General features: G+C 53.4%; 1 protein-coding gene across 2 annotated transcripts; it reads left to right on the forward strand.

Annotated features, from left to right (window-relative positions):
- The first annotated feature begins 1,227 nt into the window (after positions 1–1,227).
- Positions 1,228–10,845, forward strand: DRG2 (developmentally regulated GTP binding protein 2). Of its 2 annotated transcripts, XM_082314428.1 has the most exons (13): positions 1,228–1,355; positions 2,461–2,621; positions 3,061–3,150; positions 4,335–4,395; positions 5,394–5,484; positions 5,894–5,966; positions 6,120–6,210; positions 6,406–6,503; positions 7,095–7,171; positions 7,596–7,684; positions 8,635–8,693; positions 9,117–9,170; positions 9,257–10,844. In XM_082314428.1, the coding sequence occupies exons 1-13, from the start codon at positions 1,292–1,294 to the stop codon at positions 9,341–9,343; spliced, it is 1,095 nt and encodes a 364-aa protein (XP_082170554.1). In that variant the 5' UTR covers positions 1,228–1,291; the 3' UTR covers positions 9,344–10,844. The 2 variants fall into 2 exon arrangements, with proteins under 2 accessions (XP_082170554.1, XP_082170555.1); XM_082314429.1 differs by lacking the exon at positions 8,635–8,693 and having other exon boundaries at positions 9,257–10,845.
- The last annotated feature ends 6,246 nt before the right edge of the window (positions 10,846–17,091 follow it).

Here is a 17,091-nt window from a genome sequence, read left to right on the forward strand (position 1 = left end):
TAGTGCCGCTCTGCTGTGACCAAGCGTGGGGGTGAAGCCTCCTCGTGGGTGCTGTGCGGGCACGGGGACCTGGCTCCGCTGGCTGTTTGCAGCCCTCCGGAGCTGTCTGTGTGCAATATTGGTGGCAGTGCAGGTCTCCTTGCGCTCCCCAGGGCTGTCGGTGCCAGCGTGACGCTTGGGTTTCTGATGTGGTTTAGTTGAATTAACACTGCAGTTGTTGGCAGAAGCTGGGTTAGGAAGGGTCCTGGGGTGGTTTAATCTGTATACCTACCCCAGAACTGCTCTTGAAGTTTTTCCTGAGACTCGATATGTTGTGAGAAGGGTGGGGAAGGAGCATCCTGCTCTCTGCCTGTCTCCTTCCAACTGTCCTGAAGGCAATTTCTGCTGAAATCCAAAATTGCTGGGGCGATGCCACCCCATGGGACGCGTGTGGCGGGTGCAGAGCAGGTCCTGGAGCCGAGAGGTTTGCAGGGTCTGTCAGCGTTCAGAGCTTCCCTCCTCTAAAGCCTTCGTTTTGCTTTTCCTTTTCTTTGACTCGTTCGATGAGCTGAGGAGAGATGTCACGTATGTCGCGGGGTGCTGAGAGGGAACGGACCGGGGGAGGATCTGGGGTGCGGAGGTAAGAAAATGGGGTATTTGGTCTTGGGAGAGGTTGCGACGTCTCTTTCTAATGGCGGGCTGCAGGAGGGGTGCGCCGCGGGCAGGCGGGGCGGTGGCCGCGGAGGCCTTTTGTGGAGCGATCAACGTCCAAATTAAACATGACATGTATTTAAGGGGTCTGTGTCCATGTCTCTTTGTCGACCAAAGCGTTTCTCGGTTCTGGGGGAGAGCTGTGCTTCATCTCCCCCCTGGAGGGTTTCTCCAGGAATCCCATAGCCTGCTGCTTGCCTTAAATGCAGGATCCGACCTTAATTAGCGGAGCAGGAGGGGGCAAGGCCTGGTGTGGGGGGCTCCCTCTGATACCTGCCTGGTTCCTTAGAGCTTTCCCTATAAGCAGCTCCCGTTGGCCCCCTCCTTAGCCTCGGTTCTCGGGCAGCTCGCACTGCCAGCCGGCTCCCCGGGCAGCCCGGGGCACCCACCCGTGGGCTCCCACCCGTGTCCCCGGGGATGGCGGCGGGCGGAACCCGGAACGCGGGGCGCGGGAGGCGGCCGGAGCGGCATGGCGGGTGCACAGCACCGCCCGGCGAGCGTCGGCCCGGACGCTTGAAGGGGACGGACGGACGGGCCGGCGGCGCTTCCGGCGTGAGGCGTGCGGGGCCTGGGAGCGGGCCGGGCCGGGCCGGCCCCCGCCATGGGCATCCTGGAGAAGATCTCCGAGATCGAGAAGGAGATCGCCCGCACGCAGAAGAACAAAGGTCCGGGCCGGCGGGGGGGGCACGGGGGCGGTAGGGGGCTGAGTTACCGGGGGGTACCGAGCGGGGCAGAGGCCTTGGGGAGGGGGGGTGAGGGCCTGGGGGGGGCAGGCGGGCTGCCGGGGGGCTGGGAGGGGGCCCGGGGGAAGAGGTGACGGTCCGGGCCGTGGGGGAGGCGGGGTGTGGGGGTACAAGGGGCTGCGGCGGCTGAAGGAGCCCCCCTGAAGTTGGGGGGGGGGGTGCGGGGGGGCCGCCCCTGCTGGCAGCCGCCCTCTTTCCTCGCTTCCCCGGCAGCAGCCCGGCTCTCCTCAGAGCTGGGGCGAGGACCCCAAGTGCTGCTGGCGCAGGGGGGCCAGGGCTGTGTGCTGCGGGGTCCCCGAGCTGGGGTTTCAATGCTGTAACTTAGAGAGCGCTGGGGAGCAGAGCTCCCCTCGCGTTTTGCCAGAGCGGGTGCCCAGCACCTGGCTGCTTCTGGAGGCTTTAGGCTGTGGCAAATAATGGAAAAGAAAAATAGCAAATCCCATAATCTCCTGGGTCTCTTGCCCTTCCCTGTGTTACAAAGAGAGCTCCTACAGAAACAACTATCGTCTTTTTTTCTGTATCAGGTGTAAATCCAAGTGTTTTGCTAAGAATAAGTCAATAAAGTACTTTCACGCATGTGAGCTTCAAGTTAAACGTGTCTTTAAAACTTGACAAGAGCAGGGGAAAAAAAAATCTTGCGCTTTTGGAGTGCTGAATATGACCGGGTGTAAGGAGGGGCCTTTGCCCAGGAGCGGCTGTTCCCCCTGTGGTCTCTCCCTCCTTAACTGGCTCCCTTCACTCGTTCATTCCTGCACCCGCTCTCTCTCTGCTTTCTTCCTTTTACTCGGGAATTTTTTGGCTGCTTATTTACCTCAAGTCTGACTTTCTGTGTAGGTTACTAGAAGTTTTGCTCTCAATGGCTGGTATTTCAAAAGGTTACAGAACAGCTGGGGGGTAGCTCGTGTGTGGCAGTGGTTAAGACGTTGACTGGGATCCATAGTGTTTCTTTTTAGGAAGGTTCTTATTTCTGGAAGTAAATTAATAGCAACTTTCTAGTGAACCAGTTGTTGCGTTTGTGTTATTCCAGCCACTGAGTACCACCTTGGCCTGCTGAAGGCAAAGCTTGCAAAATACAGAGCTCAGTTGCTAGAACCCTCCAAATCCTCGGCTGCTAAAGGAGAAGGTTTCGATGTGATGAAATCTGGAGATGCCCGGGTGGCACTGATCGGTTTTCCTTCTGTGGGTAAGGTCAGTGAGTGTCTGCGTTAACCACGTGGCGTGTGTGTTTCCAGGTTTGTGGTTAGCAGCGGCTGTGAAGCAGATATCCATCCTCTCTTCATCTGTCACCTTCTTGCCATGATGTAACAGAAAATTATCATACACTGAGAGCTGCAAGTTAGAGCTAGGGGAAACACTCCTTCAGCTTGTGTGCGGTGCCCTGTGGTAACAGCCTGAAACTTGGTCTTGCCCAGGCACAGCACCGCTGAGGAAATAAGTGAGAGTACAAGATTTGCCTTCGTCCAGTGCAAGCACTGGCTATCCCATCACCGCTTTGGTCCCTGTGCCTGGAACAGCCACAACGTGACTTCTAAAAGCTGAGGAACACTTTGGTGTTGCTTGTTTTGCTGAACGTTTATCGGTGCTTTCATTTGTGTATCTCTAGTGATGCTGATCTCTTGTGTTTCAGTCCACGTTTTTGAGTTTAATGACCTCAACTGCCAGTGAAGCTGCGTCTTACGAGTTCACAACCCTGACGTGTATCCCAGGAGTCATAGAAGTAAGTAGGATTCTCCTCCCTTCAGCACAGTAGTGGTGATAAGAAACCCAGACATGTAAATGTGTCTGTTTACACCAGTTACACTTGTGCTGCCACTGAGAAGCAGTGATATCCAAAGGTCTCTGCTGACTTCTGCTTTAAACTTTAGGAGGTCTTGCATGCTTGCAATATCAGGTCTTCTGCAACCTGCAGTGCTGATTTAGCACTTCCCTAGGCTACATAACTCTTCAGGATCGACTGCCTGAGCGGGGTTTCATGTGCTGCTGTTAGACTGACCAGAGCAATACGACAATTCTCAACTGAATTTTTTATAACCGCTATTGGCGGCATTGACCAGATGGCTGGAAACCTTGACAGATTTGTTTTTAATGAAGCTTTAAAAGAGGCAATCTGTACTGTGATCAATTTGGAAAGAAAATACAACTACTCCTGTCCTTGAGGAGTTTTATTAGTGGTGGCCTAAGCATCCATCAGTAAAGCAAATGATAAAGGGCATCAAACTGAAAAGTGTCCAAGAGTAATGAGAAAATTTGGGTCAGAATTGAAAGTGGAGTTAAATAATGAAAGTAACCGTATTGGTGTTAAAACAAACACAAATACTGTAACACGTCCAAACACAGCCTTGAGCTGCAGTCAGTCGCTAAAGCCGTTACTGAGGACTTTGCTGCAGCAACAGCTTGAAAGCTAATGCCCCTGCGGGTCTGGTGAATGAGAATCTCCTGTTGTTTCCTGGTACTGTAAGACCTGCAACACATCTGCATAGTTCCGATCCATCTCAGTAAGAGATGATGGCACTTGCTCGTTACAGTGCTTTCTCGTTAAACCAAGAAAGTAAGGTGGTTTTTTTTTTTCTTTTCTTTCCGTTTCACCAACTCAGGATAATGCTACTCTTGTACTGTGCTGTTTTCCTGGTGCTTTGTCAAGCTGCAATCACATGGTGCTTTAGGAGGTCAGGACCTAACGTACTGCAGTATGTAGTGTTGAACGCAGCTTCATAGGAAGCACTCTGGAGGTTCCCTCAACAAAACAGCCATAAGCTTTGTGCAAAGTTGTCCTGCTCTGTCGGGTTCATTCAGTTCCACTCTCTGCAGGCTTTGGACTCCAGCGCGTGTTTGGGGCTTTCAAGGCAGCTCAGGTGCCCTGCATGAGGCTTTCAACTTTCCGTCCTTCTGTTTCGTTTTCAGTACAAAGGAGCCAATATTCAGCTGCTGGATCTGCCTGGAATCATTGAAGGAGCCGCACAAGGTTGGCTGATCTCTGTGTTCGTGTAAAGTAGGGATTTGCCCTCAATACTGTACCTGGGTGTCTCAAACGGTAGCAGGTTTCCTGGGCCAATAGTTGCCACATTGGCTTTCCAGATTTTAGAGTCCTTGATCTTATGTGAGGCACGATTCTTACCCCTGAGCCCACGTAAGTTTCTATATGTAGCAGAAAGATGCTTTTCTGGAGGTGGGAGCCAAAGCAAGCCAGTCACTTCACACCTTCTTGCGTGAGTGTTATCTTGCTCATCTGTTTTCTGGTACAGAGGAAATCTAAAGAAAGATGCTAGAGAGGCGGAGGGGGAAATTACAGCTAAACAGTAACCTCTTTTGACTGATTTCCTGAGTTCCTGCCAGTCCTCCCATGACTCCTGATTCTGGGAAGAGGTGTTGGCTTTGTCCCTGTGCTTCGTCATTGTCCTCATTGGCTGGTCATGTCGGAAGATGCCTTATGAGGCTTAGGAAAATCATGTCGGAAGATGCCTTAGGAAGGAAAAATCTCCTAATGGTCTCTTCTTGGAGGATCATGGCCTGGTTAATAAGGTCTCTCTCCTTTTTGACCAGAAAGTGTATGTAACCTCTGCACAGGGGCCCTGGGCCCACGTCACTGTTCTGGGTAAGCTGTCTCTGCTGGCTGGAGCTGCTACCATTGCACATGTCTGGGGATGTCTGTCCGACTGTCAGAGATGTCATTTCCACCCGTACAGCTGTACTCAGATAGCTTTACACACACTAGTTCATGTAACCTGCGGTGGAGGAGCAGCAGCAAAGAGTATTTGTTAGGGCTTGTGCTGGACATAAGACAGTATGGATGGACCAGATACGCTCGTTCAGGGCTCCTCCGGCAGCTGACTCCAGCCACTACAGCACTGCAGGATCTTTTTCCGTGCTTCCAAGCAGCTGTGCAGGGCAGGAGTCCCCATCTGTCACAGAAGTTGTAGCTGGTTTCTCTCCCTGATGTACGGCCATCTCCTCTCTTGTCAGGGAAGGGCAGAGGTCGGCAGGTGATAGCTGTGGCCAGGACCGCAGACGTTGTTATTATGATGCTGGATGCCACGAAGGGTGAAGTACAGAGGTGAGTGTCTGCTTCTGGCCATGTGGAGCTGTGGGGTGGTGGGCCAGGTTCAGGGGTTCCCACACGCCCAGAAAACATGCCAGCTCCCTGAAGTGTTGTGTCCCGTGCATGTTGGGGAACCAGTACTTAAGCTATTGAGTATGAGGTGGAGGTTGTACTCCATTAGAAGCGTGCTAGCTATCTGGCTTGGGCTTCTCAGCTGAAGGGTCATTCCCACAGGATGGCTGTTCAGAGACGGAGACGTCAGCCTAGATTTTCACCACAGACTCTGTTGTGCATTAGCTGTGGTTTTTAGGTTGTAGTGAAACCTTATGGCAAGGCTGTATCAATACGATAGTCAAAAAGGAAGGTTTGGGTGTCACCTGACTGCGCTCAGTCTCACAGGTACTAATGTGCAGTGTCGCTGCAGGGCCTTGCTGGAGAAAGAATTGGAATCTGTAGGAATCCGGCTGAACAAAAGCAAACCAAATATCTACTTCAAGGTGAGGTTTCCTGGGCTGCTGCAAGCGCAGCTTGTGTCTGGCTGCCTACTCAAAGCCGAGGTCGCTGTGTGCTGCCTGTCGCATTGGACAGACTGAAGGCGGGGTTGTGGATTTTGCAGACTGTTCTTAAGTTGCTTTATTGCCTCCCTGCAGCCGAAGAAGGGTGGAGGTATCTCCTTCAACTCAACTGTCACGTTGACTCAGTGCTCTGAGAAGCTGGTGCAGCTCATCCTCCATGAATACAGTATCCTTTCCTAAAACGGGAGACCCTTAAGCCATCAGCAGCTCATGAGTCAAGCGGTACCTGCTGTGGGACAGCCTTGCTGTGTCTTTGGTGCTTGCTGGGTTGTCAACAGGCTTTCACAAGCAAGCTCAGCCCGTTGGCTCACAACGGTGTGTAGACGTGTTGGGATTTGGGCCTTGACAATGTTCACCTCAGAAATCTTCAATGCTGAGGTCCTCTTCAGAGAGGATTGTTCCCCTGATGAGTTCATTGACGTGATTGTAGGCAACAGGGTCTACATGCCGTGCCTCTACGTGAGTATCCGGAAACAGCCTGCCTTCAGCTGCACCGAGCATCTCCATTCTTTGCTGAAGGAAACACTGGATCTTCCTGGTTCCTAAAGCAGTAATGATTTGGGGTTTAAGAGGCGGAAAGCACAGCTCAACAGGGAGCTTTTTATAAGCTCTGTGAGTGCGGCTGTACTCTGTGTGTGTTCTCTGTGCCCTCTTGTGGCTGGCTGTCGTGGAGCAGCACGAGCTGCGTGTCCTGGTGGCATGGGGTTTGCTCCTACCGTGCGGAGCCTTCAATTCCTGTGCTGCAAGCTCTGCGCTTGGGTTTTCACTCCTGGTCCCTTGTGCCAGAGGTCGCTCAATGGCAGATGCTGGAGAATGTGTTGCGAGTCATCCCAAAGGGAGAACTTTAAAAGGCCCAAACTTGCATTTAGGCTTCTGAATTTCAACAGTTTATTTTACTAAGAGCCTCGGCCTGCCCTCTGGCTGACAGGATCTGTGTTTCTGTTTCAGAGGCTCGAATTACCTTGTTATACGTGCATGTACATGTCTTGCTTCCTTGCAGTGTTACTGAATTGACTTCCTAAAGGGTGTGCTGCTTTTCCTTTGACTTAGGTTTATAACAAGATTGACCAGATATCTATGGAGGAAGTGGATCGCCTTGCTCGGAGACCCCACAGCGTTGTAATCAGGTAGGAGCTTGTCGCGCTGCCTAGTGTCCTGGCCCGGATGGTGTGGTGGTTCATTTCACACCCCTTTCTCCAGCTTCTCTCAGGGCTGCCTGCAGCTGCTGGGGTGAGAAGCAGAGCCGCTGTGCAGCTTTTTCCAGGCTTCCTTCCCCTGGAGAGGCAGGCTGCTCGGCTTCTCCACACTGTCTGCAGGCCAGAGTAAGCCAGTCTAGCTTGTTTCCTTAGAAGCGCTGATGTATCTGACTGGGGCTTTGCTGCTTCCAAGCTGCTTGCCCTTCTGAAAGCCCTATTTATTTCACCTTGTGTTTTTCCTTTACTGGCCTCATTAAAGACTTTTCCCCTTGTTCCCTAGAACTTTAATAAGACGTTTCACCTTGTTCTCCTGGATCTCTAAGTCACAGCAACAGTAAACACTGGTGTTTTGCAGCTGTGGCATGAAACTGAACCTGGACTACTTGCTGGAGAAGCTCTGGGAATACCTGGCACTTACCTGCATCTACACCAAGAAACGAGGACGTAAGTGACCATTAGCTGAACAGAAGTTTTGAAAGGCACAAAGGGCTGCTGCTCGTCAAAGGCAGACAGGCTGCCAGCAAGGCTTGGATGCCTGGCTGTCAGTGATCTCTTATGTCTTGGAAATGCTGCAATTATGCTCTCCCTAACCAGCTTTCAGCTCTTGGAAAATGCTTTCTGTTCCACCTGATCCAATCATGCATGTATCCTACCACAGCCCTCCTATCCTCTCTGCACTAGAAGAGCTGAATTTTCATAAGACTTTGCATGATGATATAAGGAAATAAAGTCTGCGAGTTCGCAGCTTGCTTCCTTATTATTCACACTCTGTGATGAGCTGTTCAGCCCATCGCTACCCAAAAGAGGTCTCCTGTTCCTCCTCTGAGAGGTTTGGTGATTCCCATGCCAGGCTCCTGAGGCTCAGGAGTGCCTTTGATCCTCCTTTTGCTTTACGATTCACTTGCAGCTTCTCCCAGTGACGAAGGCATGTCTGTAACTTGTTCCCGTTTGGTTGTGAACAGCTGTGGCTCTGAACTTGGGTGGATGTGAGGAGATTAAGGAACTTTTTATGAGCTTGTTAAGCTATGAAATCTTGGGGATTTTACAGAAAACTGCGGAGTGGTTTGGTTTTACTTGAGCAGGTGTGTTTTGACTTGGGTGGTTTTGTTTGTCCTAAGTCAAGTGTTTGGAATGGAGTTGGAGCAGGTGAATTATGAGGAAGCTGTTGACTGTGTGACGTGGGTAACCGTACTTGTGGGTACTGGAGCGTCTACAGAACTGATTTGATGCTTTCACATACCCAGATACCTGTTCAGTCTGGGAGCTGGCAAGTATAATGGGAGGAGGAATTTGGGAGGAGTAAGCACAAGGCAATGTGAGATGGTGTCAGCATGTTAAAACACACTTGATGGAAATCCAATGCTTTTTTTTCCCCCTCTCCTGCTTCTCCACAGAGAGACCAGACTTTACAGATGCCATTATTCTACGGAAAGGGGCCTCTGTGGAGCATGTGGTAATTTCTCTGCATTTTTTACATTTCCTTGTCTGTAGAAGGCGGGTTCCTCTTGGAGCCTGCTATGATTTGTGCTTCATAAAGCTTGGGATATGTCAGTATTTAGTTGGGCTTCTCCTTTTGTTACCTTTACTGATTCCATCTGCCTCAGGTTTCTTTCCTAGCTGCTATGAAAGGTTAAAAAAAAATTACTTAATGCAGTCCAGTGAAGAAGCACATGGAAGCAGTGGAACGGGGCTTTATGCGTACTGGTGATTCCTGTGTGTCTGTTCTGTATCTTTCAAGTGCTGTTAACTGGCTTCCAAAGTCACTATTGTAATTTCTGACATAGACCCAAGTTGCTTCTAGTTCCTGGATATTGAGTAAGTTGTTTGCAAAATAGTGTCATTGAACTGCCTCACATGCTGTCTGTCTGTCTTGCAGTGTCATCGAATTCACAGATCATTAGCCAGCCAGTTCAAATATGCCTTGGTGTGGGTAAGTGTTTAACAGCAAATGAAATCCCTGTCCTCGGTTGTGTCTGTCTGGTCTTCTCCTAACCCTCTCCCCCTTTTGCTTTAAAGGGGACAAGCACAAAATACAGCCCTCAAAGAGTGGGCTTAACCCATATGATGGAGCATGAAGATGTCATTCAAATCGTAAAGAAGTAACCCTCTTTGCTGGTGCCTGGCCTTGTCTTTAATCGCTAGAATTGGAACTGACCACATAAAAGTAAAACAAAACAAAAAAAAGAAAAAAAAAAAAAGAAAAAGGGAGATGTGTTCTACAGCCAAGAAAGCAAGAAAGCTTCCGTGAAGCTCCTTCTCTTGGAGAAAGGCAGAAAATGAGGCTACTGTACTTGCAGGTGGGGATGGGGAAGATGGGTTTCCATCTTGCAGCATTTCAGGCGAAGCAGTGTTTCTTAAAAATAAAAAAGGAGCCAGTTCTTCTAGGACACAGTTCCCACAGCCAGCAACGTCCTGCCCCTAGTAGGGTTTGCACATGGATCCATGTGTTAACCTACCAGTGGCTTGCTTAACCAGTGGGAAGTTTATGGGTTTGTGTGAACAAATCTGGCCCTGTGCTTTGAGACAGGGAAGCCAGGGCTGAGAGAATGTTGCTGATGCTTTGCTGCTTATCCATTCACTTAATTTAAGCATTGATCTGAAACAGAAACAAAGTTCTCCCTCCCCTGCTCGTGGACACGTTGTCTCTGCAGCTTTCACCGTTGGAGACTTCAGTCTCTGCATCTGAGACAACCCCCGGTGAATTTGTAACGGTCCCACCTCAATTAACATTAAAACGTTGCACTCTGTGCCTCTCCTTAGCTCTGCAGTAAGGTTTGTAGGACATCCTGATCCAACTGGTACTGAGGGAGATGAGAAATGAAACCTTGTTAACGAATAATTAACCAAACTGCAGCAGGGTACGATCAAAGAGCCATAGACTGCAGTGAGGATTCACTTCTGGCATATCACTCGTTGAGGAGCTGTCTTGGGAGTTTCCTCCCTTGCTCTTGTCCTGCCCGTAGTCCCCAAGAGTATTGCTGGGGATCTCCTCCTTTCTCAATCATGCCCCTAAATTCCAGTAACAGCTCTTTGAGCTCAAAGTACCATCCCATGCCATGGGTTTTACCCCAGCCCTGTTAAACATTGTTGCTTGTCTGAATATTTGTCATCAGAAATCTGGGATTTTTCTAATCATGCTTTTTCATTGAATACTGATGCTAAACAATTCAGAGTGCCTGATAGAGAACAGCTCTTTCCTTCTGGGATCAAGAGTTGCCAATAGCTTTTATTTTCTTTCATTGAAAAAGGGTTCGGTCTGATGTGGATTCTTAACTGTGAGGACAGGTCTGATCGCAAACTTGTCTGAGCAGGGCTCCTTCCCTCTCCTTTGTGCTCCTCCCCACCCCTCACAAACCGATTGAGCAGAAATGGAAGGATTATTTTATTTGAGAAAATAAAAGTTGCTATTTCATGTGAAGTGTAGGTGTCTGCCTGCAGTGGGTAGACCGTTTGGTGTGTTTTCTAACTCTCTTTTTTCACCTTTGGCCACCTGAGGAATCCTGGTTGCTCTTGCAGGAGGTTGTAGAGGGGAATGGATTGTGAAGTGACTGCAAGAGGGCTCTGAGGCTGGAGGGGGCTTGATGAGGTGTGATGGGGGATAAATAGATACTATACACAATACCCAAGCTAAGAAGGTGACTTTGAACTCTGTAAGTTCCCTTCCCTGTTCCTGGCTTTGTTCACAGCTGGAGTGCAGAGCAAATCCCGACCGCGGTGGCAGCTAGCGGGGAATGAGCTCCAAATTAGCCGCATTATGCCTGAGCTGGCTGTAGAAAGCAGGCACTTCTCTGTGTGAATCGGGTGGGATGCTGTTCCAGCACATTAACTTGCCCTTTAAATTTCCTGTGAAGGTTGCATAGGCAGAGCTGCCCGCACAAAGAGTTCTTTTGGTTTCATTTTGTCCCTGAGTTTCTGACTTTTCGCTCCAAACCCAGGAGCCTGCCAAGCCCTGGCACGCGACCGGGCAGGCAGAACAGCTGACTGGGCTTCGTCCTTAGGCCAGGTAGTGTGTGGAGTTGGGGAAACGGTTGATGCTTGTGTGAGGCTGAAATGCACAGTATTGCCTGCTAAAACATGTCCTTGGTTAGTTAGTGCCTACCTCTCAGTGTGTTCGGGTTTCAAATTGACTAGTCTAGTGTGCCATCGTTAAAAAACCCTCTGTCTAATTAGCCTTACTCTTCATTTAGGAAATTGGGCATTTTATCCTGTTCAAAATGAACTGATACATGATGAAATTTGGAATGGGGATGAAGTAAAAATAGTTAAGCCAGAAGAAGCTAACTTCTTTTTTTAGTGAGAGTAGCTTTTTTGCAAGCAAGTTTATAGCTGTATTTGAAAATACATGCATTTAATTGCAGTGTTCATTCTTCCAGACGGCTTCCCTAATTGTTCTCCACTAACGTTAAAAGCTGCAGACGTTGCAGTTCAGCACAGGAGCAGGTTTGCCTGAAGATATCTCCGAATCCTGAGAAAGCAAGGTCCTAAGGGCAGGGCGGGAATCTACAGCGGCATTAGGATTGCACTGGAGCTTCCTGAGGTTTATGGAATTGGTCAGACCCCTCGTTAGCTCTGTGGGGGAGTTAGCGAAGGGAGATGTGCTCAGAGCCTCCTTGCCGAGTGTTTTTGGAGAAGGGCTTTCTTCTGTCCAGGAGGATGGGGGAGAGTTGCAGGCAGGAGCTGTGGGGTTGCCCATCGAAGAGCAGCACACTGCATTTTCGCCACTGTACAAGGGAAGGCTTGGCTGGACAACGTTCAGAGAAAGCCACCCTTGGCAGCCTGGCTGGCGCTCTGCTCTTCTGCACTGCAGCCCCCTGCCATTCCTCTGCTCTTTCAGCCGGCTCCAGTTTCATTAGCACCATACCCCGATCCCAGAGGGCTGCACTGATCCTGCCCTGTCCCTGGGCCTGCCTTGCTTGCGGTGTGTGGCCGTGCATCGCTGCTGAGCGGCGCTCCAGGTGTGAAGCGGGGTGGATCGGCTTCGATACAGTCCATCAGCCACCCTCCATCTAGTCCTGGAAACAGCGACAGCCCGAGGCGTGCTCTGTTTAAAATGCCTGTTCCAGGCAATCAAGCAGGTTTGATTGGCTGAACACTCCTTTTATAATTTAATTTAGTCAGGAATCGTTTGCAAGGTAATAAAAAGAGACTCTGACTCCAAATACATTCATTTAATTCAATGAGAGACAGTTACTGCGGCGGGCTCGCCTCAGCCAGCTTCCCTCACCCCGTCACGCTGACATCTTAAAGTGCTGCTCAGGGCTGTATATAAGAGTCACGATCTGCAGTGACAGCTTAATTGTTTCAAATGCTGACAAGGGTCACCCCAACCAGGCATCGCGCATTGTGTGGGGCTGGCTCGGGAGGCTGTGGAGAGGAGGATTTATGGCTGGCAAATAGTTTTGAATTCCTCTGGTTGCGCCTGCTAAATGATGAACCTGCCCCTTGGGGATTGGGGCTATTGATTGTAATTTGCAGTTAAGCCCTCGCTTTCTGAGGAATCAGCATAATAAATACCCACCGCATTACGGCAGGGACGTGTCTGCACGGAGGAGAAGGAAGCGGAGGTTTTCCCGGCTCGGGCGGTGCAGCATCTGGCTTTGGGAGGGCTGCGGGCTCCATTGCTGCAGGAAAATGGTCCCCGGTTTGGTGTGATGCAGGAACCCGGTGCTGGAGCGGGGAGGATGAAGCTTTTCTGAGGCTCTTTGCCCTGCTGATCTCGGATGCTTTGTGAAGGCAGGTGGAAATGCCCTGCCCGTCCTGAGGAGGAGAGGGCAGTCCGGTATTGTCAGGATGATGCCATGGTCTAGATTCCTTCTCTGTGCCTGGCCTGGGAGCACCAGGAGAGCTGGTTGGTGCCAGCCCTACTTTGGAGAGGAGCGTGGGGGGTGACCACCCCCATGTCCCTGTGATTCCTCCTAAATTTGCCTTGGTTTGGGGACAGGAGGGGGTCAGGGCCACTCACCGGCTGTTCACATCTGGGGTTTGTGACACTGAGAGGTGGTGCAGATCTACGTCCCGGGAGGGAAGGGGCTGCAGGACTGTCCAGCCACGTCACCGGGGAAGGAAGGGATGGGGACCAGAGCTGGCTGCCCTGCACCCCTCCAGCCGCTCCCTCCCTGATGTTCCCTGGCTCTGCAGAGGGAAGATCAGCTCCTGTCCCTCCGCTCACGAGTGGAGATGAGAATAATAGCAGTCATCAAATATGCATTGGATAGCAGCAGCCTGCAGCTGCCACACAGCAAATATGGTCCTGCGGCTGCCAGGGGAGTGACGGTCCCCGGCAGAGAGCGAGGCCAAGAGCACGACGCCGGCAGAGCCAGGGGCTTCAGGCAGTACCAACCGGCCCGCTGCCATGTGGGTGAGCTAGGCTACCCCAGGTGAGTGGCTGTGAGTCCCCCAGCCAGGTGGCATGTCCCTTGGGCTCGTGGAGGCCACAATGGGAAGGACCAGGGAGGGACCTTTGTGTGCAGTGTTGGTCCTTATGCGAACACTGCGGCGTGGGGCTCGGCTCCTGCGGTTCAGGGTGTACGGTGTCCTCTCGTGTCTGGTTGTCCCTGCCTGTTTGCTTGCTGCCTTTAGACTCCTTATCTCACCTTCCGACTTGCACCTTCCCCACAGTCCCAGCATTCTTGCTGCCCTCCAGAGCAGAGCTTCCTCCCCTAAACTCCCCCTCCTTCCCCAGGAGCCTCTGCCCCATGTCTCCGACCACCCCTTCCCCAAATTCCTTTTACCTCAGGCCTGTTCTACCCTGGGAAAGCTGCCTGGCCCTGCAGCTGAGCTCTGCGGGGCCCCTGGGCTCAGCTCCAGTGCCGAGGCGATGGCGTGGGGCTGTGACCTGGCTCTGAGGCCACCAGCCAGCGTTCCTGGGTGCATGCCAGTGCTAAGCCCAGGACACCTCGCGCCCAGCTGGTCTCTGCTTCTAGCGTCTGCTCCGGTCTCTCTCCTCCTGATAATGCCTCCCTCACAGGCAGCTCTTGGTGTCAGGCAGCAGCCGGCAGGCAGGGACACGGTGTGCATCCTCCGGGAGATGCTGGGTCCCTATCCTCAGTTTGGGGGGGTGGAACTGGAGGGGCTGGAAATCGGCAGCCAGTTCAGGGGTGTGATGGGTGCTTGGGATGGCAAAGAGAGACTCCCCCGGTGCCTCGGGGGCTTGGAGGACCATGCTGCTGTCACATTGCCTGTTGCTGGAAGGATCCAGCCTGTCCAGGTGTTCCCAGCATCCCTGGGAATTGTGGCTGGAGCAGCGAGAGCTGTGGCAGGGTTGTCGCACCTGCACATGGGTGTTTAAAAGTGGATGCACAGTGATACTGTGCAGAACTGATGCTGGGGAAGGGGATGTGATGAGAGATGCCACAGCGGGCAGGTGCCTGGCCAGCTGGGCTGGCTCCATGGGGCCGGGGTGCAGAGCTCCCGCGAGGCACGGCAGCAGTGGGGCCGGCACGGCGTGGTGCGGTGGCATGGGGCCCCGCTCCAGCTGTAACTGGAAACAGGCTGTAAGTGGACCCAGGGCCAGCTGGTGACCGCAGACCTGCCTGGAGACGGCAGAGCTGCCACCCCGGGAGCTCTGCCCTGCCAATGCCGGTGCTCCAAAGGTACAGTCCCGGGCAGCCACGCGTCATGCCAAGCTGGGGTGGGCAAAGCAGAACCCCGGTGGCCAAAGCCTCCCTCTTTCTGCACCCAGCCCTGGCACGGCCCTGGGCTGCAGTGGTGGGACAGGGGCTGCCCTGGGGCGAGGTGGCTTTCCCTGGCTCAGCCACGTGGCTGGAGCCGTTCAGGGGTGATGGGGTCAGAGGAAGCTTTGGGCATCTTCTCCCAGAGCCCTGGTCCCCATTGCTGCCCCAGGGAACCCCTCACTGCCAGGTTTTGAACCCAGGGTCCCTCCCCTGTCCTGCTGCTGGATGCAGCCATGCCCAGACACCCTGGAAACAGCTGCCAAGTGTGGGTGCCCCACGGTTTGGGGTTCATGGCTGTGCGTTCCCCCTCTGGCCCCCAGTGTCTGCCACCATCTGGCTGTGCCTGGGCAATGAATGCCCCTTCCCCAGCTCTGCTGTGCCAAAGGCAGGTGAACGCTGTGCCCATGGATGAAGAACCCGGGGAGGTGTGGGAGGGTCCAGTATGGGGGCTGGGACCATGGAAGGCAGCCCCTGCGTGGGATGAAGCGCGCTGGGCTGAGGCCAGGCTGCCTGCTCTATTCTCTCTTGCTCTCCCTTCCTCCACGTCTCCTCTCAGAGAGCCCTTATCATGGGCAGGCACAGCAGGCACAGCCATGGCAACAGCATGGGGAGCCGTGCCAGCGCCGCAAGGCACGGAGAGCACCGTCAGTCCCTCCTCTTCCCTGCCTGGCTTGGCCAAGGCTGGCGGGGACAGAGGTAGGGACCAGCAAGGGCAGTGGGATGGAGGTGGTGGGGTGGTGGGACAGAGGTGGGGACCTGCAGCAGCTTCTCACCAGCTGGGTACCTCCTTGCTCACTGCCAGCAGGTGAGGGAGGGGCCGTGCCCTTGTCCATGGTGGTTCCCCACCACATCGTGGTGCCCGGGTGTCGCTGCATGCACTCGTGCCAGGAGGAGGGATGGCGCAGTGGTGTGGGCCAGGCACCTGCGCTGCGGGCAGGAAAGGCTGCATCAGCCCCATACGGCATGGTGGTGATGGCAGACCTGTGCGTGGACCATGCCAGTGCCATGGAGGGGCTCCTGTGAGGTGATGCTCCCTGTGTGGCTCGGGCTCTGCTGAGGCTCTTTCCCACTGATCCCACGCTTGTGTCACTCCATAGACCCTCTCCTGATACCTGCTGGGTGCCTCCCCTCCTGCTCCGTCCCTCTGCTCTCCCTGCAGCTCCACGGCAGCCTCCCTCTGTGCAGACCCCACTGGCGTGTCTCTGGCCCAGAAATTAATGCAGGGAGGAGACCAAAGCTGTCAGATCATGGCTGATACTCAGTCTGCTGCAAACATGGCAGGGAGGGATCGGGCTGGTGAGAAGAGAGCGCCGTAGGTGCCAGCCATGGGGCTCTCCTGGTCCTGGGGGAGGCCAATGGGTTTGGTCCAGTGACTGCTGCTGGTTCTTGGGTTCCCCCAGCTGCTGCACAGCTGGCTGCTGCTGCTGCTGCTCCTCCCCTGGGTCTCCCCAAATACCACCCGAGAGGAGGTGGAGTGGGTGCTGCCCCTGTCTGCCAGCAGCCCCTGCCTGCACTGGTCCTGCCACTGCCCGCAGGTGATCTGTGTGGGGCAGCAAGTTCCCGCTGCTGCTGCTTAAACTTTCATGAACCTGCAGCCGCAGGAATCCAGCCCTGGCATTAACATTTGATGTGGTCACCCTGTGCCTGGGCACGTGTGTGTGCAAACACGCTGCCGGCACTGCCACGGGGCACACGTGTGACACATGCAAACCCCCTCGACAGTTGTGTATGGGCACACGTGGCACCCTGCACGCACACACAACGTGCATGGCATGGCATCGGGGGTACCCCCTGGGCTCCTGGCTCCTCTCTGCTTCCCAGTGGGGCTGTGGGATTTGGTCTGGTGTTAGGTTCTTCCTCTGCGGTGCTCCCCTTGGCCATGCTCCCAGTGCTGGGGTGGCGTGTGCCTTGAGCTCTGCAAAATTGTCTCCTCTCTCTTGGTGCTGCAGTTTGGCTTTATGGGGCCAAATGGGTCCCTGGGCTTCATCCTCCTACGTGCTGGCCAGAGGAAGAGGCTGAATCCCCAGGGGAGAGCACAGGGAGCCCCAAGGCATGGGGAGGTGGCAGGGTCTGGTTTTGGGGTGGTGACAGTGCTCTGCTGTCCCCTGCAGTGTCCCCCTGGGGGGATGCTCCCCGCCATGGGGGCCCTTTCCTGCTCCTTCGGAAAAGTCTTTGGGC

Source organism: Platalea leucorodia (genome assembly GCF_965183815.1).
Source record: "Platalea leucorodia genome assembly, chromosome: 5".
NCBI classification, from domain to species: Eukaryota; Metazoa; Chordata; class Aves; order Pelecaniformes; family Threskiornithidae; genus Platalea; species Platalea leucorodia.